Genomic DNA, 27,371 nt, shown 5'->3' with positions numbered 1-27,371 from the left:
CAGCTGCCTCCGGAGGACATGGCAGATAAAAGCCCCCAAGGTGGGAGCGTACGGGCGAGTTTGAAAACAGCAAGGAAGCCAGTTTGGCCAAAGCAGAGTGAGTGGGGTCGAACTGGTAAAATGAGCCAGAGAGTGTGGCAGAAACAAATCAGGTAGGACCTTGTGGTCCATGGTAGGGACTGGATTTGTTCCGGGGTGAGGGGGAGCCAGTGGAAGGTTTTGATTGGAGGGGTGACATGAAACGAATTATTGGGATGCTCTGTGGAGAGCTCTGTAGGCAGCAAAAGTAGAAGCGGAAAGGCCAGTTCGGAGGGGTGAACAGTGGCTTAGGCTGAGATGCTACGGCTTGGATTGCCTCCATGGTGGTGGAGGGGCTAGGAAGGGGTCCTGTCTGGGAAATGTTGGGAGAGCCAAGCCAACGCGATTAACTGATAAGCTGGACAGGAGACGTGAGAGGAAGAGGAGTGGAATATACGCTTCTGTTCACGTAAAGCCACCATCGTTTTATATTCTTCATCCTCTTCCTCCTCATGGCCATTTCCATTCTCTTCTCATTGGCTGCCATTCCAATGCAGTTAATATATGTCCCCATCCACGTGCATAACCGAAGAATAAATAGTATTGTATTCTCTGTGCATATTTGTTTTAAGCTTATCTAAATAGCATCTTGTTCTGTTTGCTACTTTTTCCACCCTCTGCTATGGTGTTAAGGCCCAGCCAGGTGTCTGACCACTGTTCGTATTCCAGAATGGGCATCCAGTGCGTTTGACTTACCCATTTCCCTCGTGGTGAACATCCAAGTCGCCACCAACTCCCAGCTGCCACACACAAGTATTATGACACAGCGCATCCCCTTCCAGTGCTGTGAACTGCTAGGAGTGGTTTTGCTGACCCCAGGGGGCGCATGTGTTTAATTTCACCAAGTGAAAGTTGAAAGCCACTTTGCTTTCCAGAGCAGCTGTACCACTCCGTGCATGAGGGGTCCTTGTGCCCCATATCCATGACCACGTTCAGAGGGTTTTGATTTTCTAATTTTTGCAGACCTCATGGATGTATCTCACTGTGGCTTTAATTTACGTTTCTCTGGTTATTAGCAAAGTTGAGCATCTTCATTTATTTGTTAGTCATTTAAGTTCCCCCCACTGCAGACTGCCAGTTCATACCCTTTGCCTAGTTTTCTGGAAGGTCTTTTTCTTGTGTTTGCAGGAATCCATTTTATGTTCTAGACCTGTCCACTCTAGTACAGTAGCCAGTGGCCACATGTGGCAATTTATAATAACATTAACTAAATGAAATCAAAAATACAGTTCCTCGGTTACACTATCCACACATTTCCTGTGCTCACTGTTCCCACGTGGCTAGTGGCTACCGTATTGGATAGATAGATACAGAACATTTCCATCTTCACAGAAGGCTCTGTCTGACAGTGCTGGGCTAGATGTTAATGTTTGTCTTCTCTATGTTAACTTTATTTGATGTGCTCTTTGTTGAACAGTTTTGATGTATAGCTGACCCTTGAACAGTGCAGGTATTGGGGCACTGACCCTTCATGCAGCTGAAAATCCACATATAATTTATAGTTGTCCCTCCATATCCGAGGTTCCTCTGTACCCTTGGTTTCATATCAGGAATTCAACCAACTGCAGACCATATCACACTGTAGTATTTATTGTCAAAAAACATCCTTGCATAAGTGGACCCATGCAGGTCAAACCTGTGTTGTTCAAGGGTCAACTGTAATCAAATCCATCAATTTCTCCCCCAAAGTTCATGTGTTTTGAGTTTTGTTGAAGACTTTCTTTACCTCAAGGTCACAAAGATATTCTCATACATTCTCCTCCAATAGCTTTCTCACTTAGACCTTTAACCCGTCTGGAGCTTCCATCTGTGTATGGTGTGAGGTTGGGATTTCACTTTATTTTTCTCCCTATAAAGCAGTAGTTTTCCTAAATTACCTATGTTTTAGTGTTTTTCACTAGATTCTAATAAATCGCAGACATCCTCTTTATTATTCATGGTGTTGGTTTACTTTTAAGATGAAAAGTTATATTATAAATACTCTGAGTAAAATTTTACTCTGTCCTAGATAAGAGATGCCGCCTCCTTCTATAAGCGAAGCCAGTGCTACAAAGATGCTTTCAGATGCTTTGAGCAGATTCAGGAATTTGATCTAGCCCTCAAAATGTACTGCCAAGAGGAACTTTTTGAAGAAGCTGCTGTGGCAGTGGAAAAGTAAGTGGTTTTATTCTCTTCCTTTCTCCCCCAGATACCCCCAAGCCCTGCCCTCCTGTTGCTCCTTGAGTAGGTGTTGTCTTGCTCTTCTGAAGTGACTTGACCAAGTCACCCTCCTTCCACTTGGGTGGTGACCTCCGTGCTGAGTCAAGAACTCCTTGAATACAGCGTCCTGGGGAGAGGGGGCAGAAGAAGATGAAGGATGCGTTACGAGTGTCTATAACATGCCCAGCAATTTCGTGCTTAATGATAGTTCTGTCCTCTCCACCTTTACCTGCTGAGTTGACAATTTCACTGATGTGTGGATGGATAGAGGTCAGAGTACTAGTGGGCGGTCAGGATTCTGCTTCATCATGGTTTACTGGCAGATGCCCAGCCAGGCCCTGATACATATGTGTATGATACGTATATACACATGCCCTCAGTTGTAGGACACACAAGTTTCATACATGGCCCGGTAGAGCCTCCTTGAGCCTTCAGCCTAACTGATGTTCCAAAGGTGAAGTGCAGATGGGTGGGGTTAATGGATGACAAGGAATCTAGAAACAGCATGTGGTTGATGCCTGTCGGAGGTCTTCCTGGTGGAGTGTAACAGCTAGAATTGTAGAGTCTGCTGTTCTGTATTTCTGCTCAACAGCTCCTGGAAAAGTAGGCTGTGGCTTAGTTCTGTATTTTCTTTGCTTTCTACCAAATTATACATGTGACAAAATGAACATGATTGACCAGGTGTTTGAAGTTTATATTAAAGTTAGCATTTATTAAAGTATATCATATATTTTTAAAAAGCACGTAATTTTCACAAAGTAAATACACCTGTGTAACCAACACCTAGATAAAGAAATTGAGTTTTATTTTTGGAAATGGAAAAGAAGGTGTCCAGTGTCAAGGTTGGTAATTGAGCATATTCCTTTATCCAGGTCTTTGGTTCCATTATGTGGAAGATATACACAGTGTGTATGTATTAGTCAGCTCAGGCTGCCATAATGAAATGCCATAGATCGGGTGGCTTAAACAACAGAAATTTATTTTATTTTCTCACAGTTTTGGAGGTTAGAAGTCCACGATCAAGGCTCCAGTCAATTGGATTACTGGTGGGAGCTCTCTTCCTGGCTTGCAGACAGCTGCCTTCTTGCTATGTCCTCACGTGGACTTCCCCTGGTGTTTAAGCATGGAGGGAGAGAGAGATTGTGGGCGACAGAGAGCTCCCTCTCTGGTGTCTCTTCTTTTTTTGTTTTTTCTTTTCTTTTTTCTTGTTTGGCCACATTGCGCGGCTTGTGAGATCTTAGTTCCCCGACCAGGGATTGAACCCGGGCCTTGGCAGTGAAAGCACAGAGTCCTAACCACTGGACCACCAGGGAATTCCCTGGTGTCTCTTCTTATTAGGACACTAATCCTATTAGATCAAGGCTCCACCCTTATGACCTCATTTAACCTTAATTACTCCCTTAGAAGCCTCATCTCCAAATACAACCACACTAAGGGTTAGGGCTTCAACATATGAATTTTAGGGGACACAAACTGTCATCAGTAACAGGGTGCCCCCTGTGACATTGATTGGGTGCTGTGTACGCTGAGTAATCAACCAGGCCAATTCCCTTGTGAGGCCATATGACAAAACCACCTGAGAGGGTTTTATTGTACTTTCAATTATTTAGTTAATCTGTTCTCACTTTTCCAGGAGAGCATTGAATAATCATAGATTTTCCCCAGAAACATTTTTTTGGGGTCTCTCATTATTTTGTTTATCTTTATCAGCTTTCCTGAGGTATTCAACTGACTCTTTTTAATGATATGTTGAGTTGAGATCTAATGTCATCAGTACTAATTGGAGCCTCACACTTGATTTTTCTGTGTCTTTTGAATTCTCTATATAGTGTATGTAGAATTCAATTGCTAACTGGCCTGACTCAAAACGTAATGAGGACATTTTAGATTTGAAAAGAAAATACCTAAGTAAATTTTCTTAGTTTAAGATTTTTTTTTAAACATCTTTATTGGGGTATAATTGCTTTACAATGGTGTGTTAGTTTCTGCTTTATAACAAAGTGAACCAGTTATACATATACATATGTTCCCATATGTAGTTTAAGATTTTTTTTTCCTTTGGCCATGCTGCGTGACATGAGGAAAATCTTAGTTCTCTGACCAGGGATCAAACCCAGGCCCCCTGCAGTGGAAGCATGGAGTCTTAACCACTGGACCACCAGGGAGGTCCCAAAAAATTTTTAAACTTGCTGTAAATATCCCCTACTCCATCAGCCAAAACTCACAAGAGAGGCTAATCCTCAGTTACACCCCTTCACAGAGGGCCTGTTATACGAAGGGATCTGATATTTGTGAGATGACCCTGGGGCAGCAGGAGGTCCCTGGGCACCTCTCTGGTTGTGAGGAAATGTGTTTTGTCTCCTGTGAGAGTTCAAAAGTAAGCATGTTTCATTGGATTGGCCCAATGCCTTGAAAATTCATATGTGGGGTATACTCACTTGGATCAGCAGAGTCAAGAGGAGCTTGACTTTGGTGACTTCGGGGCTTCATTCATCTCACACTAACTCAACCGCTTACATTCCTGGCAAAAGAGAAAAGTCACGGGTTGGTTAATAAGAGGAAGATTGATGTAATGGCTGGTGTGTCTGCAGCCCCCATCTCCACTCTTTCTCATTAATCAGGTATCAGACTCAACAGGGTTGTGAACCCAAAGTGATTAGCAAGCTTTTATGCAAGTTTAAGGGATTTTTTTCAAGGGTGATTTTGGCTATGCGTAATTTCTGCCTTACAGATTGACTTTCCAACATAATTGTTACTTGCCTAGGTTGCAACTCCACTATATTTCTTTTTTTTCTTTTTTGTTTATTTTTTCTTTTTTTGTTTTTTATTCTTTTTTTGGCATTTGGGAGGGGTTTGTTCTTTTGTGTGTGTGTTTCTTTTTTGGTTTTTTTTTTAGTATTTTTTCTTTTTCTGCAACTCCACTATATTTCATTAATTAAGCATACTATTGCTTGGTTCCTTCGAGGAATAAAGAATTAATTTTATCAGTGTAAAATGAAGCCTTGATAAAGATGCTGGATAACTTTAGGTCCTATTCTGCAGGTCCTATCTACAAGTGGTCATTTTATGATGAGTTGTTCTGTGCTGCATTTTGTAAAGTTTCTGCTGGGTGGTACTGAGTTGACATTGGTGTCGTCTGTCTGTCATTGCAGGTATGAAGAAATGCTAAGGGCCAAGACCCATCCCATTCCCAAGCTCTCCTATTCAGCCAGCCAGTTTTACTTGGAAGCTGCAGCCAAGTACCTGAGCACGAATAAGATAAAGGAGATGATGGATGTGCTCTCAAAGCTCGACACGGAAGACCAGCTGGTGTTTCTGAAGTCTCGGAAGCGGCTTGCAGAGGCTGCCGACCTGCTCAACAGGGAAGGTCGGAGGGAAGAGGCCGCCCTGCTGATGAAGCAACATGGCTGCTTCTTAGAGGCTGCCAGGCTCACCGCCGACAAGGACTTCCAGGCCTCATGTCTGCTGGCAGCCGCCCGCCTCAACATGGCCAGGGATTCCGATGTCGACCATACCAAGGCCATCCTCAGAGAAGCCCTGGACCTCTGCCATCAGACCAATCAGGTGTCCGGCATCGCCGAGGCCCACTTCCTACAGGGGGTGATCCTGAGAGACTTTCCAAAGCTCAAGGACGCCTTCCTGACGTTTGACACCCTCAACCACTCGGCAGGGGCAGTGGAGGCGCTCTACGAAGCCACCAGCCGCTGTGAGGCCCAGCCCGAGGATGTCCTGGCCCTGGCTCCGGCGGGCCTGGAGGTCCTTCTCAGTCTGGTCAGGGCCCTCAAAAGAGTGACCAACAACGCCGAGAAGGAGATGGTCAAGTCTTGTTTTGAGTTTTTTGGGATTTCGCAGGTGGATGCCAAGTACTGCCAGATAGCTCAGAACAACCCCGGACCCATATCAAGAATCATTTCTGACCTGGATTTGAACTTGAGAGAGAAGAAAACGAAAGAGCATTTCTTGATAATGACGGACCAGGTGAAATTAGCCTTAAACAAACACCTTCTGAGCAGGCTGTGTCAGATCACACGGAACCTGCTTGGGAAGACCTACCTGGGCGTCTGCACGAGGTTTATCGTGGGCTTAAAATGCGAGGATGAACACTGTGAAGATTTCCACAGGCCTTTGCGGCGTCATGAGGCCAAGTGTTTGGTTCAGACAAAAATACACCTGGTGGCGATTAGCGGATTGCTTTTGGAAGCCAAAAAAGTATTCCCTAAAGTCTTAGCTGAAGAACTTGAAGAAATCGATTATATTTTGTCTCCGGATAAATATGGCCTTTGCAAATCCCTGCTGAATGTCCTCTTCCCTAAGCATTTCCATCAGAGAGTATTGTCAGAAAACCCCATGGCATGCAAAGAAGTCCTGAAACCACGTTACAGATCCTTCTGGTCCTACAGGTCTGCCCTGAAAGAGTACATCCATGTCCTATTTCAAAACGAAAGGGCTCAAAGCCGCCGGGAGTCCACAGACCTGTGGCTGAGCGCCATGCAAGCTTTCCTTCTCTCTTCTAGCTACCCTGATGAGCTTGAAAAGCTGCTCCACCAGGAGGAGGACCAGTACAACCGGGAACTCAAAGCCCTCCAGGCTGAAAAAGAGGGAAGGAGCACGGGGAGAAGCAGCAGGATGAAAGGAATAGAAGGGAAATTTGGCATGCTGACGCCCAACAAGGATGATGAGAGCGTGGAGAAGACCCACCTGTGCTTCATCCGGCTGCTGGAGGATTCCATCCACCAGTTCTACGTGTGCAGGAACCCAGAAGACTACAAGAGGCGCTTTTTCCGTTTCATGAACGTCGTTGTCAAGAGGTGCAAAGAGCCACTCATCCCCAGCATTGGGAACACGGTGGCCCTGCTGGAGTTCCAGTTCATCCACTGTGGGGCGGTTCTGGCCCGCCTCTGGAAGAACGCCATCCTGTGCCTCCCTAAGAGCTACATCGCACTGTTGCACTACTGGGAGTTCCTGTTCAGCAAGAAGGACCGGGAGCCTGGGGATGTGTTCGCCATCATTCAGGAATACAGACCCAAGGATGTGACCAGAGCCATTCAGAATTTCCAGTTCCACCTGTCCTACCTCGTCAAGGTGCTCTGCGGCCACGAGAACAAGAACTTCAATGTCCTGCTCGATGCCTTCAGTGAAATTGACTACCTGGTGTCCGGGGAGGCAGAGCGGACCCTGGTGCTGTGCTTGGTGATGCTTGTGAACACTGAGGGGGTGCTGCAGCCGTCATGCAAGCCTCTTCTGTCAAGCCACTTCCAGGAGATCAAGGCCAGGCTGCAGCTGATGAGCAGGGACTTCCCGGGCCAGGTCCCCGAGAGGCTCCTCAGAGCAGTGAATCGGGTGCAGCTGGTGGTCAACGTGAAGTCTGTGGTGGAGGCGCTGCAGGACCTGCTCTTTGAGCGGGATGAAGAATACCTGATGGACTGCCACTGGCAGTGGGACAGCGGGCACACCAAAGGGACCACTGTCCGAGGCCTCTACCACGAGGAGGTCAGACTGAACCGCCTGTTCTCCGAGGACCCCATGGGCTACTTTGTCGAACCCGAGTGCGAGGTAGGTCAGGACGAGATGGAGGAGCTGGCCTTGGAAGACCGGGACCACCTCCTTGCCACCATCCTGTCGCAGAAGCAGCGGAAGGCCTCCATCCAGCGGAAGCTGCGGAGGGCGTACCTGGTGGTGTCCCTGTGCGTCAGCTGGAGGAGGAGGGTGGGGGCCCAGGCCGAGCACTTCAGGGAGGAGGGCAGGGAACCCGGGGCTGGGAGCTTCAAAAAGGCCGATGTGGACAGGACCCAGTGTGACCTGTGTGGGGTGAAGTTCACCCGTGGGCCCGAGAACTATTTCGGCTCTGATCAGGCATTTGAGGGAGCGGCTCCTGAGGCTGTGGCCCTTTCCGGGGCCGAGCTGGAAGACGAGCAAGGTCGGGAGAGGAGCAGTGAGTCTTACGAGCAGCACATCCGCCTGCAAAGCCACCAGAGGCAGCAAGCGGCCTACCAGAAATACTCAGACTTTTTCCACAAGAAGGTGGACCCGGCTATTGATGAAGGCAAGCTGGTGGTGCAGGACATGGAGCAGAACGTGTGGGTCCGCAGCCACCTGGGCTCCAAAGAGCACAGCCACATGTTGCAGAGGAAGGTCCAGGAGAACATCAAGAAGGTCTCGGACATGGTGGAGGATCTCTACAGGCGGAAGGCCTGGGCTGGTGGTAAGGGCCCTCAGAAGTGGGGCGCAGATGGTGTCAGAACCTGGGCTTTGAGAACACATGTCCGACTCCAGTCCTTTGTAGTGATGTCTGACCTGGGGATGATGGAATCTTGGCATTAGCAGAAATACAAGTGAGGACCATGCGTTCTCCAATTACAGCAAAGCCCCATTGTTTGGACCACCCCTCCCACAGTTAACAATGTGTCATCATCTTGGGTCAGGATGGTTTCCCCTGGCACAACAGACAAGAAAAATGTTTGCTAACCAATTCTATGTAGAGCATAGAGGGGGAATGTTTCAAATCTTGAGGAAACTTTTTTTTTTTTTTTTTTGTGGTACGCGGGCCCCTCACCGCTGTGGCCTCTCCCGTTGTGGAGCACAGGCTCCAGACGCACAGGCTCAGTGGCCATGGCTCACGGGCCTAGCCGCTCCGCGGCATGTGGGATCCCCCCGGACCAGCTCACGAACCTGCGTCCCCTGCATCGGCAGGCGGACTCTCAACCACGGCACCACCAGGGGAGCCCTTGAGGAAACTCTTTAAACGTCCCCTGATTCATTCATTCAGTGATTGTTTCTTGAGCACCTACTATGTGCTGAACTTTTGACTAAGATCTAGAGGTACGTAGCTGGTCTCTTCTTTTAGCAGGGTCCTCACATCATACCCAGTCTGAGCCTTTAATAAGAATTCTTATGTGGTCTGTGAATCAGATTTCCTCTGACATCCTTATTAGCTACATCTTAGCAATGCTGAGTGGAAGTTATGTATAAAATCAGTGAAATTCCATATTTTTAAATCATTCTAGAATTCAGACACTCTGGTTTAAGATAATCACAGTTTGAACAAAAGCTTCCTCGAAAGGCTTGCTACTGGCAGTGTCTCCAGACGGGCAGGACTGGTAATCAGGCTGGCATCTACTTGTGGTTTCTGCTCCTGGTGGCAGACCAGTGGCCTTATGCTGCCCCTCTCCACAGGGGAAGCAGAGACGAGCTCCCAGGAGCTGGGGGCTTTGGCTCTAGTACTGAGTGTCCTGGTCCCTACAGCCGCCCTTTCACTCAGAGCTCTCGTTCTTTGGTTCACTAGCGGAGGAGGTCATGGCTGGGCTGATCAACGTCCTGATCCCGTCCGCCAGGGATGCGCGGGAGTGGCTGAGGAAAACAGAGCTGCGCTTGAAGGAAGAAGGTGAGGAGTCCTTCACCCCAGGGTGAGGCTCTGGGTCTTGTGGTCCTTGATTCTGCTGGCTCCCAGGTCAGTCTGAAGTAGGGCCGCCTGTGATGTGAGCAGTCACTGCCCCCAGTGACTCAGGTCAATAGTGATAGAGTGGCTGGGTTCCCCCATCTGACTGTGAGGGCTGTTATTCAGGGCTTGTGCCAGTTGCTTTTCCAAAAACGTTTGCCACTCATGAGCTGTTATCAGTGATGCTCTGTCACTACTCCCATGGTGGGCAAAGTGTTGCAAAGCCATCCCTAGATAAATGTTTGCCTGTGCAAACCATTCATGTAAGTCCATGAATATGTATTGAGTGTCTAGAATGTATCAGTACTGTTCTGGGCTTGGGGATATAAAACAAATTTGTGAACAAAACACATAAAATCATTGGGGAAACTTGCATACATCTTCCTTCAGAGGGTTTAAGGCTGGTGTACAGTGTGTTGGGTTTCTTTCTCGACAGTCAGCCTTATCTTGCCGAGTTCTATTTGATCTGGAAAGTCTCCCCCTCTTGGGGAGACCTTATTTCTTCTTCCTCCCAGTATCTCACCTGCCCCAGATTGCCCTTCTGTGGGTCCTCATAATCCAGAGGCTGCTGGAAAATCCAGACCCCCGAGCTGGGGAAAACTGGAAAGGACTTGACACACATGTCTGTGCCAATAAAAGGTCTTTAGATTATAGTCACTTCTGGCACTATGACTTTTGTGATGGTTTCAAACAGGAGAATATAACTGGGATACCAGCTCAAGGCTGAGGTTGATTTTAGGCTTTGTCTGACAGATTTTTCGTTTAAAGGGCCTCTAAAATAAGGCCAGAGGAACTAGCCTGTAAAAGAACATTCTGGAGAAGGGTGTTTACTTTGGCTCTGCCTGTTTTTTTTTTTTTTTCTTTAATTTAAAACAACGATTACAGAGACATCAGGTTTTACTAGGATGTTATATGTTGCAGTAGAGTGAAAAAGATCACCATTCTGCACTTCATTTCTGTTTTCTTTGCTTTTTAAACAGGTGTCGTTCAAGAAGATGATTACGAAAATGAAGTGGAAGACTTTGGTGAGCTCCGTCCCAGAAGGCGTTTTCGGAAATGTGCAAAGTGGAGAAAGTTGTAACGTCCACCCGGCTGCTGCTTCCTAAATCTTCAGGACGTTCCATCCTGACTTAGAATCCCGAGTGCCGGGGCGGATGAGGAGAAGAATATACGTTAGCATAAGAAGCGGCGGGAGGGGTCTGACAACGCCTTTGCTTTTCATTCTTGTCATTTCTCTCTCTGTGGTGGCTCAGGGTCTGACTGCTCCCTCAGAGCAGGGGCCTCTTAAGTGTTTTCCAAGTTCAAGTCCAGCAGTACTGGGTCCCCCTAAAAGAGGCTCAGGCTAGAGGAGTCATAGCTGGAGGGAACATTGGGATCCACCCCCCGAGGCCCCCGGGTTCTCTGGATCATGATCACCATGACACTGGTCAGTAAGTAGCAGGGACATCCCTCACCTCAGAGTTACCACTGCCCTGGCCCGGGAACACTGCCCCCGGATCCTCTCATCTCTGTTCATGCTGCTGGCCACCCCCGACCCCAGGCCACACTCTGGTCATCTCTGAGCCCACTCTGTGGCTTAATTCCTTCTGTTATATATGTTAGCCTTTTCTCTCGGTGGCAATGTTTCTGCCTGCCTTCCCCCCATTGTTTGAGACCATCCTCAGCTGCCCGTGCAAGTCGCGATTAGACTACCTCGGAACGTAGTCAAGAATTCCCCATTGTCTTCTGGGCGGCCAGCCTCAAGACCAGCCCCCTAGAATGAAAGGCTGGGGGATGTTGCCGGGAGTTCCCAGCCTGTCTCTCCAAGGTTGTCCCAACTCTACCTTGGCTCTGGTGCAGACGTTCCAAACAGTGTTTTGTATGTAGCCCTCTACGTCTGGTTTCCTTGGGTCTCCCTGGCAAGTTAGCTGTCCTAGCTTAGCTTGACGTCCCGATGAGTTTTCCCCCACTGAGCTCTCCACGGGAGCACCAGGACCTGCAGAGCTGGAGGTTGGGGACGGATAGAGGAGAAGCCAGCCTTGTGGTGCCCATCCAATAGGATTTGGCCATGAATCACTGCCCTGTGGCCAGCAGGTCTGGGAAGAAGAAGGGGCCGTGGGCCTGTTTGCAGGAGGCCGTGGCTGCCCACTGAGCCTTCGGTATGTCCCTTTCTGGAAGCTCTTCCACCTCTCTCATGGTCACTTCCCTCCCTGTCCCCCACCCTTCAGCCCGGCCTGGTGCCAGAGGTCAGGCTCACACGGGTCCGTCGTTGTTTCATCGTCACCACAGAACCAGCCTTCTCCCCGTGCTGCTGCTGCTTTGGCTACTCTTTGTTTTTTTCTTCATTGTCTTTCTAAATGACTCTGTTTCCTTGAAATGCATGGTATCTAATTTTTATTAGTTTATAGTTCTAATTTTTATTCCAGGTGTTTTTATAAACTTTACTTGCCAGGAAAAAAAAAACAATCAAATCTTGCTGTATTATCACATTTTTATAAAGTTAAATCATTTCTCTTACGTTTCTCTCCACTTGTTTATTTCTCATCTCTACTTCGAGAGTAAAGGGGTAAATCGTGGAGCAGATTCTTCCTGGTCAGCTGGTGAACAGAAGCTTGCCGTGTCTTCCGAAACTGAGAAATCCAGGGGCCCACAGCTGCAGCTGACTGCACCATCTCTTGAGGGCCTGCCTGTGTAAATTCTTTCCCTTTGGGTGTTTCCAAGCAGGCAGGGTGTGGACTGGAAGGGGTTTTGTCCGTGCCCCATAACAAGAACATTTCTCTTGGAGACGGGAGACCTGGAATTGAATGCTGGTCCTGCCCCAAGGAGCTGTATAGCCTGGGACAAGTCAGACCCGGTCCACACTCGCTGAGGGCTAGAATGCGGAACCACCCCCGAGGGACAGGGGATCTGGTGTGGCAGGTTTGGGGCACAATATTTAATAACAACACAGCATTGTGCCTCTTGTGCTGGTCATTTCTCCTCACGCATCTGTCTCTTTCAGGGTTTTTTCAAGATGGGAATCTGGCATCCATGGGTTCTCCAGCCATGACACCATCTTAATCTCAATGCCTAACCCCTCTCTCTCTCTCTCTCTCTCTGTGTCTCGCTCTCTCTCTCTCTCTCTCTCACACACACACACACACACATACACACTCACTCACTCACTCACTCACTCACTCATTTCTCCCTGGCCGTCTCCAGCAGGCTGACTCAGGGTCTGAGTTGCCTGCAGTGCATTCCCACATCGATACCATGTAGTTGCCAGAAATCCACCCCTGGGTCGCCCTTAAGTTCCTGATCCAGAGGATGGGTAAATCAACACAGCAGGTAACGTTGCTCTCCCTCTGCCACAAGTATCTTTCCTCAGCCCTGAGACTGTCTTTGTCTGATCCTGTCCCTCTAAACGTGCTTCGGAGATTCTGCCTGTAGAGTGCAAGGCAGGTGGGGACACCAGGAGCCATCTCCCCACCCAGCAGCCCCCCGTAGCAGCCGAGAGGTCAAACGTCCATGGGGGGTCTCCCTGTTGAACTTGACAGACCCGCCCACCTTACCACAGCAGAGACAGCAGGCCTGCCAACAGCAGTATAGAGCTGAGCCTCACTCCCACCCGCCGCCCAGAAAAACTTGTCTCCTCGCCTGCTAAGGGGGAGGGAAAGCCATCAGCCAGGTACTGGGTGTTCTTTAGGTGGGTTGTTGTTGACAGACCTGCCTCCCGGTTCTGCAGAATCCTAACTGTACTCAGAATCCTATGTTCTCTGCTTAAGACACAGCATCTCACCCTCCTCAGTGGTGATGTGACCTGAGCATCTGCTAGGACCTTGGTGGGGGGATGGGCTGCACTAAAAGGAGAACTGTCATCACGGGATCTTGGAAGTGAGCCATTAAAATAGAAATTTGGCTTCTTTTACTGGCCATGGGCGTTCAGAGACGTTATTTAAAATCTCTGAGCCCATTTAGGCATTTATAAAATGGAAATAATGACACAAACTTGGAGCTTGCGTGTAATTACATTATCTTCCCTCCTCCCCTGCCTCCCTTCCCTAGTGGGACCAAGAATTCAAAAAAGATTCCAGGCAACTATTTCCGGGGCAGGGAGGGGTGGTCACGAAGGATGATGAGCTCTGGGGACAGAGCTGGGTCAGCTTTGTGATGCCTGGACGGAGGTGGGGACATTTCTGAGAGGGCTTTGTTCCCAGGGGCCTAAGCTTTTTAGAGACTGAGACTATTTTTAGCCCAAGTTTTTGTGATTCTGCAGGACAGCTGTTTCAGGCATGTATGTCGGCCACCCTGTGGTATTTGGAGACATTTTAAGGTTAGGGAGTGGGATAGGGGAAGAGAATGAGAATAACTCTCGAGACGTTTCCTTTGTGGGTACTCCAGAGCGTCTGGAGGGGCCGAGCAGGTGAACACCCTTTTTTTGTTTGGCTGTGCCACGCAGCATACAGGAATCTTAGTTCCCCGACCAGGGATAGAACCCGTGTCCACTGCAGTGGAAGCAGAGTCTTAACCACTGGACCTCCAGGGAAGTCCCCAGATAAACATCCCTTTTTACACTTCAAGTTGAGAGTCAATGTCTGCCCACTTTTCCATTTTTCTGCCATTCCGTTTGCCAAAATGAAATCATGATGGAGAAAAGATGGGCGACACCCGCCCTGATGAGGCTGTAGGAGGTGGACTTACCCATGGCAGCGGGAACAAAACCAGGATGGCCTTCCTAGAGGCCATGCCGACAGTATCTGTTAAGTTTGAAAACAGATTCAACTTTGGACCCAGCATTCCTACATTTTGTTTTTTAATTGCTATCATTTTTAATTGTGGTAAAATACACACAACACGCAATTTACTGTCTTCATCATTTTTCAGTGTTAAATACATTCACACTCTTGTGCCCACCATCACCATCCATCTCCAGAACTTTCTTACTTTGCAAAACTGAAACTGTACCCATTGCACAACAACTCCCCACTTCCCCTCCGCCCAGCCTCTGGCACCCTCCATTCCACTGTCTGTGTCTATGATTTTGACCACTCTAGGGACCTCAGGGAAGTGGAATCATACAGTATTCGTCCTTTTATGACTGGCTTATTTCACTCAACATAATGTCTTCAAGGTCCATCCATGTTGTAGCATATTGCAGAATATCCTTCCCTTTTAAGGCTGAATAATATTCCATTGTATGTATATTATCAGCATTTTTACTTTCAGGGATTTTTTTTTTTTTTTTGGCCGTGACTCGTGGCCTGCAGAACCTTAGTTCCCCGACCAGGGATCGAACCCATACCCCCAGCAGTGGAAGTACAGAGCATCCCTAGGGATTTCTATTAGCAAAACATTCCTAGAAGTGCCCAAATAAATGTCCACTTCTGGAGCCTCAGGAGAGCACAAAATTGCAGACAACTCAAGTATTCAGCTGGGGTGTGGCTGAACGTTGTAAATATGGGTCACGTTTTAGAAAGATGGAAATGCGCTGGCATGGAAATGTGGTGAAGGTCAATTGCTCCCTGAAAACTCAAGCTATGAAGAGGAGGCTCTGTGGTTCAATCCACTTTTGTAAAACAAATAAAAATTTAATTCCAAATTGTTGTTGATGGTGATCTTGAGTACTCTGTAAGACGTGGGATTTTAAAAATAGTTTGGAGTCTACGTGTGGTCACAAAAACCAAAGATATTTATGGAGGTCAAAACGGAGAGGTGCAGGAGGGCAAATATTTGTTGCTCAAAGAAGCAGTCAGAGAAGAACATGCCCCCCATCGACTCAGGTGCTTACAAAGCGGTACTAAGAGGTGATGATAATCCAGTAGGAAAGGATGCTCTTCAAGACACCCCTTGAGGCCTCACAGATCGACTCTGTCCTATGCTTCTCATCCAACTGATCCCATCCAACTGGGGTGCATCTGCAGCCAGCAGTAAATAAGAGGGCACCTCAGCTTCTAAGGTTGTCCATCAATTACACCTTGAACTTGATCACCTGACCCTGCTATGTCCTATTCTTAGTAATCTTGATTCAAGGATACTCCCCGAGAGCATCCTTGCCCTTGTGTCTCCCAAATGATGGCATCTTCCTGCTGCCTTCCCTGGCTTCTTTCCTAAGCTCTAAGGACACACTCACCTAGCTGTGGGGCTTGAGACAGAGCAAACAGCAACAAGAACAGCTGTCGTTTAGTAAGTGAGTACTTCAGTGGTGGCTTATACAGGTACCACCCTAGTGAGTACCCACAGCAACCCCATGAGGGAGACGTCATGATCACACCCATCACAGATGAGAACTGAGGAGCTCCATCTAGCCCTGTCCCTCAGGACTCTCCTCTCCAGCACTAGCCCGTGGGGATCACAGATCTAAGTTTGTTTGAACTGTACACAGATAAAAAGGGTAGAAGTTTTCTTGAAATAAAAACAGTTTTCTTCCATCTTCTATTCCACCAATTTCCTCCTCCCTTTAGTTTTCCTTCATGCAGATGTCATCGTGTTTCCAATTTTCTGGGGTCCTTTGACCATTCTGACTACCGATCTTTCAGGTGCTAATTTGGCATCGGTGGGGGGAGCATCTGGTTTTTGTCACTGCTCACAAAGTCCCTTTCCCTGGGTGAGAGCTTCAGGACTTCTTTCCCACCATGTCTTTGGTCTCATCGGCCCAGGAGTGGGACCCCGGGGCCAGTACAGGGCTCAGCCACATCCAAGGGAGGGAAAGAGCCTCTCATGTAGAATGTTCCTGACTTACCGAGGAGGAAACAACAGACCTGGTTGCTGACTTTTTCCCTTTTACTCAAAGCTTCTGGGTTAGAGCTAGGGGGAAACACTTTATCCCTCCCTCTGGGGCTGCGAGATGTCTGAACAGCTGGACGAAAGGGAGAAGATGCCGTGTGCCTTCCTCAAGTTTGTGTGCCTGATGCCAAAAGTTGCAATCCTTGCAATCAACCACGGGATGGATGACCTTGATCATCAATTCTCTCAGCTCATCAAAACTCAGCTCTTAAGGACCCAAGTCAGGTTAGAGTTTTTAGGGACACCTGAGTTTGTAATTGAGGCATTTTCTGGAAGAACTCTAATCTTCCTCCTATCAAGGGCTTTCAAATAAAATTTTGAAAGAAGAAGAAATCCTATCAGAATAAAAGTACTCTGGAGATGTTAGTCTGTCAGGCTGTCTGTGCTGCAGGAGGGGAGAATGTGGCCGGGCCCCAAGGGCACAGCTGTGAGTAGGCAGGACACGTGTGTGTGTGTGTGTGTGTGTGTGCACGCGCGCGTGTGTGTGCGTGCACATGTGTATGTGTGCGCGCGCGTGTGTGTGTGTGTGTGTATAGGGACCAGGACACGGAAGAAGAAGGTGCATGTGGCTGAATTTCTCATCCCTTCTGTTCCTTCTTTGTATTTAACTCAAAGGAAGAAAAATGCAAAGGCTGCCCGGGGATGTCCAGGTGGAATGAAGCCACCGCAGTTTAGTCCAAGTGAATGGCAATCCGCAAATATATCTGAGAAAGAGTCTTTGCCAAGGGACGAACACTGTTTGTCTACCCTTTTTACAGGAGATATTTTAAAAAGTCAAGTGAGAGCCTGCCATCTGAAGGGTCTACACACCCTTTTTTCACCCTGCACTGATAGGAGTAGGTGTGTGGGGTAGGGTCGTCAGGGAGGGGCAGGGGGAGTTCTGTGCAGTGCGGAGGCGGCTGCCTTTTCTACATATGGAGAGGAGAACTATAGCCCTTCTTGGCTAGGGCTGTCACCCCACTAATGATAACCAGGTATATTAGTCTGTTTATATTGGGCTGCCATAAGAAAGTACCACAGATTGGAGGGCTTAAACAATGAAAATGTATATTCTCACTTCTGGAGGCTCGAATTCTGAGATCAAGGTGTTGGCAGTTTGGTCTTTCCTGAGGTCTCTCTCCGTGGCTTGTAGACGGCCATCTTCTCCCTGTGTCTACACATGGTCCTCCCTCCGTGCATGTCTGTGTCCAAATTTCCTCTTCTTATAAGGACACCAATCCTACTGGATTAGGGCCCACCCTAATGACCTCATTTAACTTAATCACCTCTTTAAAGACCGTCTCTCTAAACACAGTCACATTCTGAGGTACTGGGGGTTAGGATTTTAACATACAAATCTGGGGGGCGGGGCACAACTTAGCCCATAGACCAGGTTACAGCATCAGCTTTTCTGAGCCACTAGAGGAAGGAGTTTGGTTGAACCATTAGCCTCAGTTGTCAAGTCACAGAGAGCAGAGCCTGGGACAAAAGTTCTGGCTGAGCGAAGGGGACCAAAGGCTTTAGTCATCTGGTCAACTAGGATGCTGCAGGTGCTGGAGGAGCTTGGACAACTGGCTGGCAGGGCCGCAGGAACGGTAATAAATGCTGTCCTTTGAGCTCTGCCTTCTGCCTCCCTTCTGTCTTTTCTGATCTTACTCCCAAACGTCTCCATCACTCCTGGGGCCTCAGTTTCCCTGCTGTGCTCATCACTTCTCAATCAAGTCTTCCTGTCCCAACACCTCTTCCAAAGACCTGCTGATTCCTTCTGAAAGTTCAAGGTGTAGGAGGTGCTATCTTTCTGGGAACCAAGTCTTCTGTCACTGATTATGTGTCATTTGCTTTCATTTTTTAGAGAAAGCCTTCTTTCAACCATATCTTGAATTTTTCATTACCAGTAATTTCCATTTGTACTCTTCAACTTTTGTTTTCCTAAAGACTAAGATAGTGTCTGTTCCTGCAAGGCATTTGATTGATGTTAACCTTGTTTTGCACTAGAGATCTCTAGAGGTCTGAGGCACCAAGTTCTGTAGACACGAAGGAATACGATGAATCCCACCCGTCCCTTTAAACAAAAGTTATCTTGCTGCCAAGGGCTGTGGAATTATATAATTATCAGTTTTGCTTTGTTAGATAATTGTGATATTTAAATGCTTTCCTGAAAATAGCTTTTAAAAAATCTACATTTTTATACCTTCTCTGAAACTTAGGGATCATTTAAGGTTGGTTTTTTGTTTTTTTAAAATTTTTATTTATTTTTGACTGTGGTGGGTCTTTGTTTCTGTGCGTGGGCTTTCTCTAGTTGAGGCAAGCGGGGACCACTCTTCATCGCGGTGCGCGGGCCTCTCACTGTCACGGCCTCTCTTGTTGCGGAGCACAAGCTCCAGATGCGCAGGCTCAGTAGTTGTGGCTCAAGGGCCTAGTTGCTCCGCGGCATGTGGGATCTTCCCAGACCAGGGTTCGAACTCGTGTCCCCTGCATTGGCAGGCAGATTCTCAACCACTGCGCCACCAGGGAAGCCCCTAAGGTTGGTTTTTTTTTTCCCCAATTTTCTTGTTGCTAAAATGCTGCAAGAAATGACATTATTAATAATGAACCAGAACAAAGTTAGGACATTTTTTTTTCCATCCTTATTCTCTTCTCTAACACAGAAGAGGCTCTTACATTTCCCTGGGTCTCCTGTTCTCCACCTACTCTCAGTGTAAGTGGGATGGTCTAAAGATTCATGGAACACTTGCAAAATTCTTGAAATTTCAGACTGGGAAAGTTCTATGCAAGTGTGGAAAACAAAGAACAGGACTACACACAGAACAATGGCTATCCAGACGCAGCCACGGCTGCCCTGCTTTCATAATGCAAAAATAGCTATGCTGCAGTAGCTTTTTGTTTGTTTTTAATATGCTTACTTGAGAATTTATTCTGTTTTTAAATTTAGACAACTCATGGGAATTTGGATCACACCATTTACCAACTTTAGGTTCAAAAAAATCATCACAACTTCCAAATATTACAAAGCATGACATTAAAAACTCAAGATTAATAATAATAGTTTCAGATCACCCAGGAGAAGAGTATTTTTCCCCCCACTAAGGTATCTATATCTGCCAGCTTGAATAGTAGGTCATGCTAACTCTCCAGCTGTTTTCTTTTCTAACTCTTTGCTTCTTCTAAATCATAATTTTAGGCACACAGGACACCAGAAGGTGTATTGATAGCTCTGTTAATTGGTTTGGATATTGGAGCAATTTCTTAGGGAAGGCTGTGCTCCAAGGCTGCTAGGCCGACAGTTACACTGCATTGGGATCCCAGGAGGGTGAATGTTTGAGCCTGGAAGGGAACATTGCTTGCAGTCCTGTTCTGCCCTTGATTGACTTGGCCCAGGAAAGAATTTCTTCATGGTCTGGTACAATGTTTGAATGTGACTTTTTAACAGGTTCAGTAACATATTGACTTCTTTCTCTGATGAATGAAGAAAATAAATGTTGAGGAAAAAATCCTGCTTGGTGATAGAGTCTTCTGTACCACAGTTCAACCTCCTTGTGAAATTCTGATACCTCTTTTTTTTTTTTTTTTTTTTTTTGGCCATACCGTACAGCATGTGGGATCTTAGTTCCCCAACCAGAGATCAAACCCGAGCCCCCGGCAGTGGAAGCACGGAGTCCTAACCACTGGACTGCCAGGGAATTCCCCTGCTATCTTATTTTCAATATTTACAATTGTGAGGTTTGAGATTAGAAGCTCAACCATCTCTAAGCATGTCACTGACACTTGCCCCTTGGAATCACAGAAGAGGTCTTTCTTTACATTATCAGCGACATGAAAAAACCATTATTATAACCTCATCCTCCTCTCCATAATTTAATGGAAGCACACCTCTTCTTGACTGCTATCATACTTGAGTATGTTTCATATAAATCATGCAAAACAGATTCTTGTTGCCCATTTCTTCTCACAGCATGCCAAGAGGGCAGAGGCTAAGTCGCTGTGATTTGAACATGCTCGTGATTTTCAGTGGCTCCCTTGACATGATACCCCAACCAGATGGCATGTTGATGACCACTGCCTGATCTCTGTCAATAAAGCTATGTATGGACTGGCCTGCAGGAGCAGGCCCTGAACTATACAGAAATACTCTTTTTTGCTTCAGGTGTGGCTGATGCTCCATTAACCGCGACCCAACACTTGTTTTCTAGTTTACAACAGAGCTGCGCAAACAATCTCTCCTCCTGCTGCATGAAAGTCATTGAGCGCTTCTCCCTTGTGTATGTGCTATGCTTGTGTCAACAGCTAGATTACTTTTTGCAGTGTTTTGTCCCAATCTAAGTTGAAGAAACTTCTATCATGCACACACACACAATACAGGTTACTCCTTCCTCTTGTATGTCCCACCGATTTTACGGGACTTCCTATGCTGTCATTTGGTAAGGACTTTTGCCAATAACCATCTCTGCTTTGTTTCTAGGCGTAATTTTGTCCTGACTACTGTGGTTGATTTTACAAGATACTTACTCCTGTTTTTGCTATAAGGGGTTCAAAGTGGAGTGATGCACGAGAGCCTTAGTCTTTCTTTCAGCCATTAATTGTTGGTCAGTTTCACACTGGAATATGTGACTTATTCTGGGGTGAGTGGGGAGGATTTGGTTTACCTGTAACTGTGGTTCTGTCACTGTGCTCGGTTTGAGAATAACAAATGTATAGATAACTTCCTGCCAACTGTGACAGTTTCAAGATAGACAGTCCTTGAGCATTAGGGGTCAGTAGATTGCTGATGCAGTGATGATCAGATTTCACATATTCACTGTTGAGGCTCCTACTTGCTTATTTATTTAAATTTTATTTTATTTTTTGGCTGCACTACCCGGCTTGCAGGGTCTCAGTTCCCCAACCAGGGATTGAACCCGGGCCCTCAGCAGCGAAAGCGCCACGTCCTAACCACTGGACTGCCAGGGAATTCCCATCCTACTTGCTTTTTTAAAACAAACAACCTTTCTGACTGTGTGAAACCACATACCAGTCACTTGTTCCAGCACAGATTCATTCACATTTGCTGTTTCTACTGGAATCTTCACTATTTACATATAAAACACTATTTAGAGTTGCAATGTGTATAATACTTTTTTTTTTTTTTACCACTTTGAGGATTCTATGAAAGGCTTCATACAGCTATGAAGATTCAGTGGAAAGAAATAATATAATCATCACTTAAGTAACCAGAGCTATTGGAAATTAAAGATGCTCTGTCAAGATTGTAAAATGAACTTCCAATATCTTCAGCGTTAGACAAAAAAAAATTGCCCAAGACTACATTGAAGAAATAATGACACCCAAGTTAGAGACTAGGGAATAGTGACTATGTAGGTCATCACTGTCTGGTGGGTACCATGCCAACAGGACACCAGAATTAAGTCTGGTATTGTGGTTAATAGAAATTCAAAGGTAATCTAGATTTTTAAAAACTAAATTGGTTTGAGAAATTGCTTTAATTCATGAGCCAGGCAACTTCTCTGATATGATGTCAACAGTCTATATATTATGCTTATACTTCAGGGTTACAATCTAATTAGTCAACACTAGCTCTTTTAGGAAGATATAATCATGGAACTATCTTTCATAAGGATATGGATACTCTTAATTTTTTAAATTAAATTATGGATTGAGGGGATTCTGACCTGTGGGAGGTCACATCAATCTTATTTGAAATGTAACCCTGGTCAATTCCTCTTCATTGTTTTTCGTGATCTTTGTGTCCTCGGGGTTTGACATAATGACTGAACATAGCAGATACCCCCAGAGTGCTCAGTGATTATTCACTGAGTGAATAAATGAATACATTGATCAGGCAGCAAGGTATGGTGGAAGGAGCATGTGCATTGGAATCAGACAGACCTGGATTCCAATTCTGCCTCTGCATATTATTATGCTATTGTGTGACCTTGGCTGAGTTTCTTAAGTTCTCTGATTCTCGGCTTTCTCAAGTGTTTAAAAAGAGGAGACAGCCTCAGAAGAATGGCAAAAATGACCCTATCTCACAGAGTTCTGGGTTTTAAAAGAGGGGTCCCTCTGTGGAAGCTCCTGATAGATGGTTCAGAAATGTTCATCTCTCTTCCCATACTGGGCTTCTCCACTTGGTAGAGATTTTAAGAATATTCAGAGAAGGAGTTAAATCTACCAAGTGGGTTGGACGCCAACAGGGTTAGATTAAAGCAAAATGACTGTTGCAAACCTGAGAACGAGAAACTTTAATTTTTTTCCAAAACAGTTCTCATCATTATTCAACACATAAGGAAGTAAAATTTGGTGGCTTGCACTTCTCCATTTCATCCAAAGACAGAACACAGAATGTGCCGACACAACAGCAGGGGTCTGCAAACTTCTTCTGTAAAGGACCAGATAATAAATAGTTTTAGCTTTGTGGGTCATATGGTCTCTGTCACAACTATTCAAAAGCAGCATAGACAATATGTAAATGAATAGGCATGGTTGTATTCCAATAAATCTTTATTTACACAGATTGGCACTGAGCCAGATTTGGCTGCACTGTCTGTATAGTTTGCAGACCCCTGTCCCACAGCAGCAACTTTCAGCTAAATATAAGAATCAGGAAAGGTCTGTCTACTTTGTTTCTGTTTATCTTTGAGGACAGCACCCATATCCAAGGTGAACTTCTATCCTTTATATGATACTAAGACGAACAGGAAGAATTTATTTGAGGCCAACTGAATCACTAATATATTTATTTAAAATTTTTATGTAAGACAATTTGAGCCCTAACTGAGGAATTTCTTTATAACATGCTCAATTTCAGTGTGGCCCATACATAGGCATGAACCATACATCACACTTTGCAAACATGCTTGTGTATATGTACAGCTTTAACTGTGTGCCTATGTGTTTTATTCTGGAATCTTAGGACTGGATATCATTTACTTATTATCTCTTCCTTTTTTTGAGGGCAAGTTTGGTAATTCAAGAGAGATTACACATATTTTTGTACTACAGTCTATCTTTTTCAGACTTAAGCCCAATTTTTCTAGCTTTTATGCCTAATTATAGGCAGTGTTCTGAGAATGTCATGTCCTATGATACTTGAAATCTTGCCCTGAATCTGCTACTATACCGTAAGGGCTGGAGAATATTTCAGACTTACCTTTTATTACCATTCCACATTTGAAGATCATTTAGTAGTTTTGCAAGTGAGTTTGTTTTTATTGCTATAATACAGAAACAATTATCTGCATCTTGCTTTTTACCGCACCGAGTGCCATATTCTTGGGCATCGGGAGGGCCCAGATGGTAAGTTTAGCAGACATCGGAAATAAACTGATTCGTTTAAAAGCAGGGGCTTGTATCCAGAAAAAGTGGTATCGTATCTTTGATATATTCCTGAAATCATGTATACACACAGCTGACACACAGTTATCTGAACCAGAGTGAGAAGAGTGATCGTATGCATTAATGTCCTCCACAGGAAATCCTTCATTTTATCTTAGGCAAGAGTTTCGACTTCTTCCTTGATTTTTGTTTCTTTGGCCATGTCGCTCGGCTTGCAGGATCTTAGTTCCCTGATCAGGGTTCAAACCTGGGCCCCAGCAGCTGAAAGCAGTGAAAGCGCTGAGTCCTAACCACTGGACCACCAGGGAATTCCCTGACTTCCTTGTTGAAAGAAGTCTACTGGAGTAAGTGGACTTGGGTCAAATGGGATGAGTCTGCTGAAGCCAACAGAGGCATTCTGACTGACTTCAAGGTCGATAGGAATCACCGGCTGAATGGAATGTGCCACTTGTCAGTACTGGAGGGAAACCAGATTGACCACGATGCAGCCATTTCAAACACCCTACTTTCCTATCTTCCTGCTGGTAGGGAGTTAGGGCTTGAATCGTGCATTGGCAGTTTACTTAGGGTGAGGAGATGATGACTGAGTAAGGGCTGCACGGGGGCAGATGGAGCAGTGGATGGAAACAGATGCTGCCCGAGACAAAGCAAGGAATTTGCACTAGCTGGAGCCCAGAGCATCCCTGGGGGACTGGCAGGAGGTGAGGGCTGAGAGGTAGACAGTGAAACTGAGTCCCCCTAAAACGGAGTTCCCCTGCTAAGTTTCTATCCAAAGCTTTATTCCCTTTCTTCTCCCGCCCCTGTACCCTTCAGGATGGAGGAGTGTTAAAGAAAAGGTGGGGGCGGGTAACACTGAGCAGGTCCCTGTGGGCCCTTTCCAGATACAAAAGTCCACTGGGTCCCCTGTTTCTTGTTTGCAGAAAAAGGCTTTAGTCTCCTAGGCTTTTCCTGAGTTCCAAAGTGGACTCAAGCAGTTACTAATTAGGGACGTGAGGGAATGCAGAAACAAAGGAAAAGCCGTCAAGCAAGAAAAGTAAGGATAGCTTAAACAATAGTTCAATGATAAAACAGAGTCCGGGTTCCTCCTCAAGGAATATGCATAATAATCTGACGCATATCTGTTTTTTTTTTTTTTAACTTAACAACGATTTATTCACAGAAATACATGTAAGTAGAGAAAAATAACAGAAAAGCTAAACAAATGAAGAGGATCCAAACCAACTTTCACTCTGTAGCTTTTTACTTGCACACTGTGTGCATATATCTAGGGCACAGAGGGCCACCAACATGTGCCAGTACAGTGTAGGAACCCTGCCTTACATCCATTAACTTAAACATATCTTTAAGATCCTGCTGTGAACCAAAAAAGAAAGCTTAGAAGGCAATATGTTGAGTGGGAATAAACGCTGAAATATAGCAATCATGTCTTCAACTTCTACAATTGTGTTTATGTGCCAACTAACATTTATGCAGCCTCTTACAGATCCTTTACCATGTAATTTAAGTTTTAGAAGTTTTGATAAAATCACTAGTAGTATATAGCCATGCAGAAAGCACATCACACTGACAGCACACAGGCAAAGATGTTGCACAGGCATATCAGCTTTCCACATTGTGCAGGTCACACACAATACAATATCAATCTTATTCCTAACAGATCCTAAAAAGATATTTCAAGGCCTAGCTGTAAACTACAGTACTTTATATCTGTATTCTTAATAAAAATAAAATCCACAAATCTTAAAAAGGAATTTTAAATGAGGGCTATATTGAATTGGTAAACTGCAACACAAACTGGCACAACAGAGGTAACTGAATACCAATCTCGCTCTATGTGATGCAAGCATGCTACTTTCCCACTCATTTAAAGTACTTTCAATCCTTATGAGCCAGAATGCATGCCTGAACCTTAAACTGCACTTTAAAAGTGACCTCTTGGTTATAAAGCAGAAACTAACACACCACTGTAACGCAATTATACTCCAATAAAGATGTAAAAAAAAAAATTCCTTTTAATAAAAGGTTAAAGGCACAGTGAAACAATGAAAAAAAAAAATGACCTCTTGGCCGAGAAATTAAATCTAATGAAGTACAACCATCAAATTATATCCACTACATTAACGTCTTAATGCAAAGTCAAGATGTCAATCTTTAGTTTGATATGTCCAACCCCATTTATTCCTCCCTCCCTGCCCATCCCACAGAGGTAAAAGGAGTGACTCATTTGGCATTTCACAGGGTGCTTCATTGTTTAAATTTGTTTTGTTTTATTTCCAACATTTTGGGGTACCTTAAATTGTAACTTCCAAGAACCTGCTTCTACTATGGGTAGGCAAGCTGATTTTAACTCTTATTAGCTTTCATTTGTGTAGTTCTTCATCAGTATGCAAGAACAAGTCCCCATCATGTGGGAAATTTTATAAAAACCTTTAAATTAAAAAAAAAAAACTTTATTGTTTTCTAATCCCCATTCTTAGGTTTCCTTTATTGTGCTATAGAATTTTTCCTCTTTCTCATCCCTATGCCTCATTTATATGGTTCTTGTTTTGGTACAATTCCCCATAATATTCCAGAATGTATTGTTTTGTGAGTAGATTGAATAACTTTTTCTTTTTTTTTTTTGCCTCTTCACATCTAGTGCAGCGTTGTAATTGGAGACAGGTTTCCACCCACAAAGGCTCCAGATGTTAAAACGTTTCCCAACAGCGACTTAATACAGTGACGACAACACCTCCCTCCAGCCCCTCCCAGTAGGGCTGGGACTGTACTGTATTCCTTACTGGTTTACCCTTCCTCCCTGTAAAGGGTAACATCTTCCCTGGGTGCAGAGGCTCCCTCATAGTCTCCAAGACTGAAGGACCCCTAATTATGGGACTGTAGCATAAGTGTTTGAGATTAAACACCATAAAAAGCTGCAAGATGCTCTTTTAAGGGAAGTGGAAACTGGTCAGAGAAATGCCTCCAATTTTCATCCCCAACTTGATTTTTAAATCCATGAAGGATCTTACAGAACATGTCTCGCAGATCATCTTTTGGATTAATCCATGATGCAAGAGCATCACAAAAAAATATAAAATCTTGGATTACTCCACTGGGATTCACACTGATCATGGTACAAATCCCACAAAATGCTGAATCCTTTTCCTCATTGTTCCTTATGTTTCTCAGAGAGGCGCACCAGGGTCTTATAAACTGCTGTAGCATGGGAGCCACCTCTTGAGGACAAATGTAACCAAGATGACCAATTGTTATTGCTGTATTCTCTAACAACGTCTTTGGTGTGTTGGGTCTGGTGCAAAACTGGTGCAACACCATAGGAATATAAGGCTGCATCTCTACGCCCATTTGAATGGAGATTTCTCCAGTTGCCCATGTGGCATTATTGCAGACTGAAATGAACTCTGGATTTAGGTAGGTTCCCAATATTGTCATGAAATCAGCTATACAAGGCTTAACATGCTGGAAGCAAGCTTTTGTCAGGTCACCTAACAGGGCGAAGGAATTCTGTCTAACCTCTGGCATTTTATCCTGCATGCACTGATACATTAGTGTTAGAATGTAACTTCGGGCTACTAGCTGTTCAATGTTGCCTCCAAGTCCTTCAGCCAGG

At 45.4% G+C, this 27,371-nt stretch overlaps 1 protein-coding gene across 7 annotated transcripts in view; it reads left to right on the top strand.

Moving 5' to 3' along the window:
* The window catches only part of TRANK1 (tetratricopeptide repeat and ankyrin repeat containing 1), an 87,577-nt gene extending 75,405 nt beyond the window's left edge, over positions 1-12,172 (top strand). For all 7 annotated transcript variants that reach the window (XM_030830124.2, XM_060307994.1, XM_030830123.2 and 4 more), the window contains 4 exons: positions 2,087-2,232; positions 5,430-8,479; positions 9,560-9,658; positions 10,693-12,172. In XM_030830124.2, coding sequence (XP_030685984.2) covers positions 2,087-2,232; positions 5,430-8,479; positions 9,560-9,658; positions 10,693-10,793 — 3,396 coding nt within the window. In that variant the 3' untranslated portion in view covers positions 10,794-12,172. The remainder of the gene's footprint in view (positions 1-2,086; positions 2,233-5,429; positions 8,480-9,559; positions 9,659-10,692) is intronic.
* Positions 12,173-27,371: the final 15,199 nt, after the last annotated feature.

This window comes from Globicephala melas, chromosome 11 (genome assembly GCF_963455315.2).
Source record: "Globicephala melas chromosome 11, mGloMel1.2, whole genome shotgun sequence".
Lineage (NCBI taxonomy): Eukaryota > Metazoa > Chordata > Mammalia > Artiodactyla > Delphinidae > Globicephala > Globicephala melas.
Note: the sequence above shows the minus strand (reverse complement) of the source record. Positions and strands in the feature narration are given on the sequence as shown.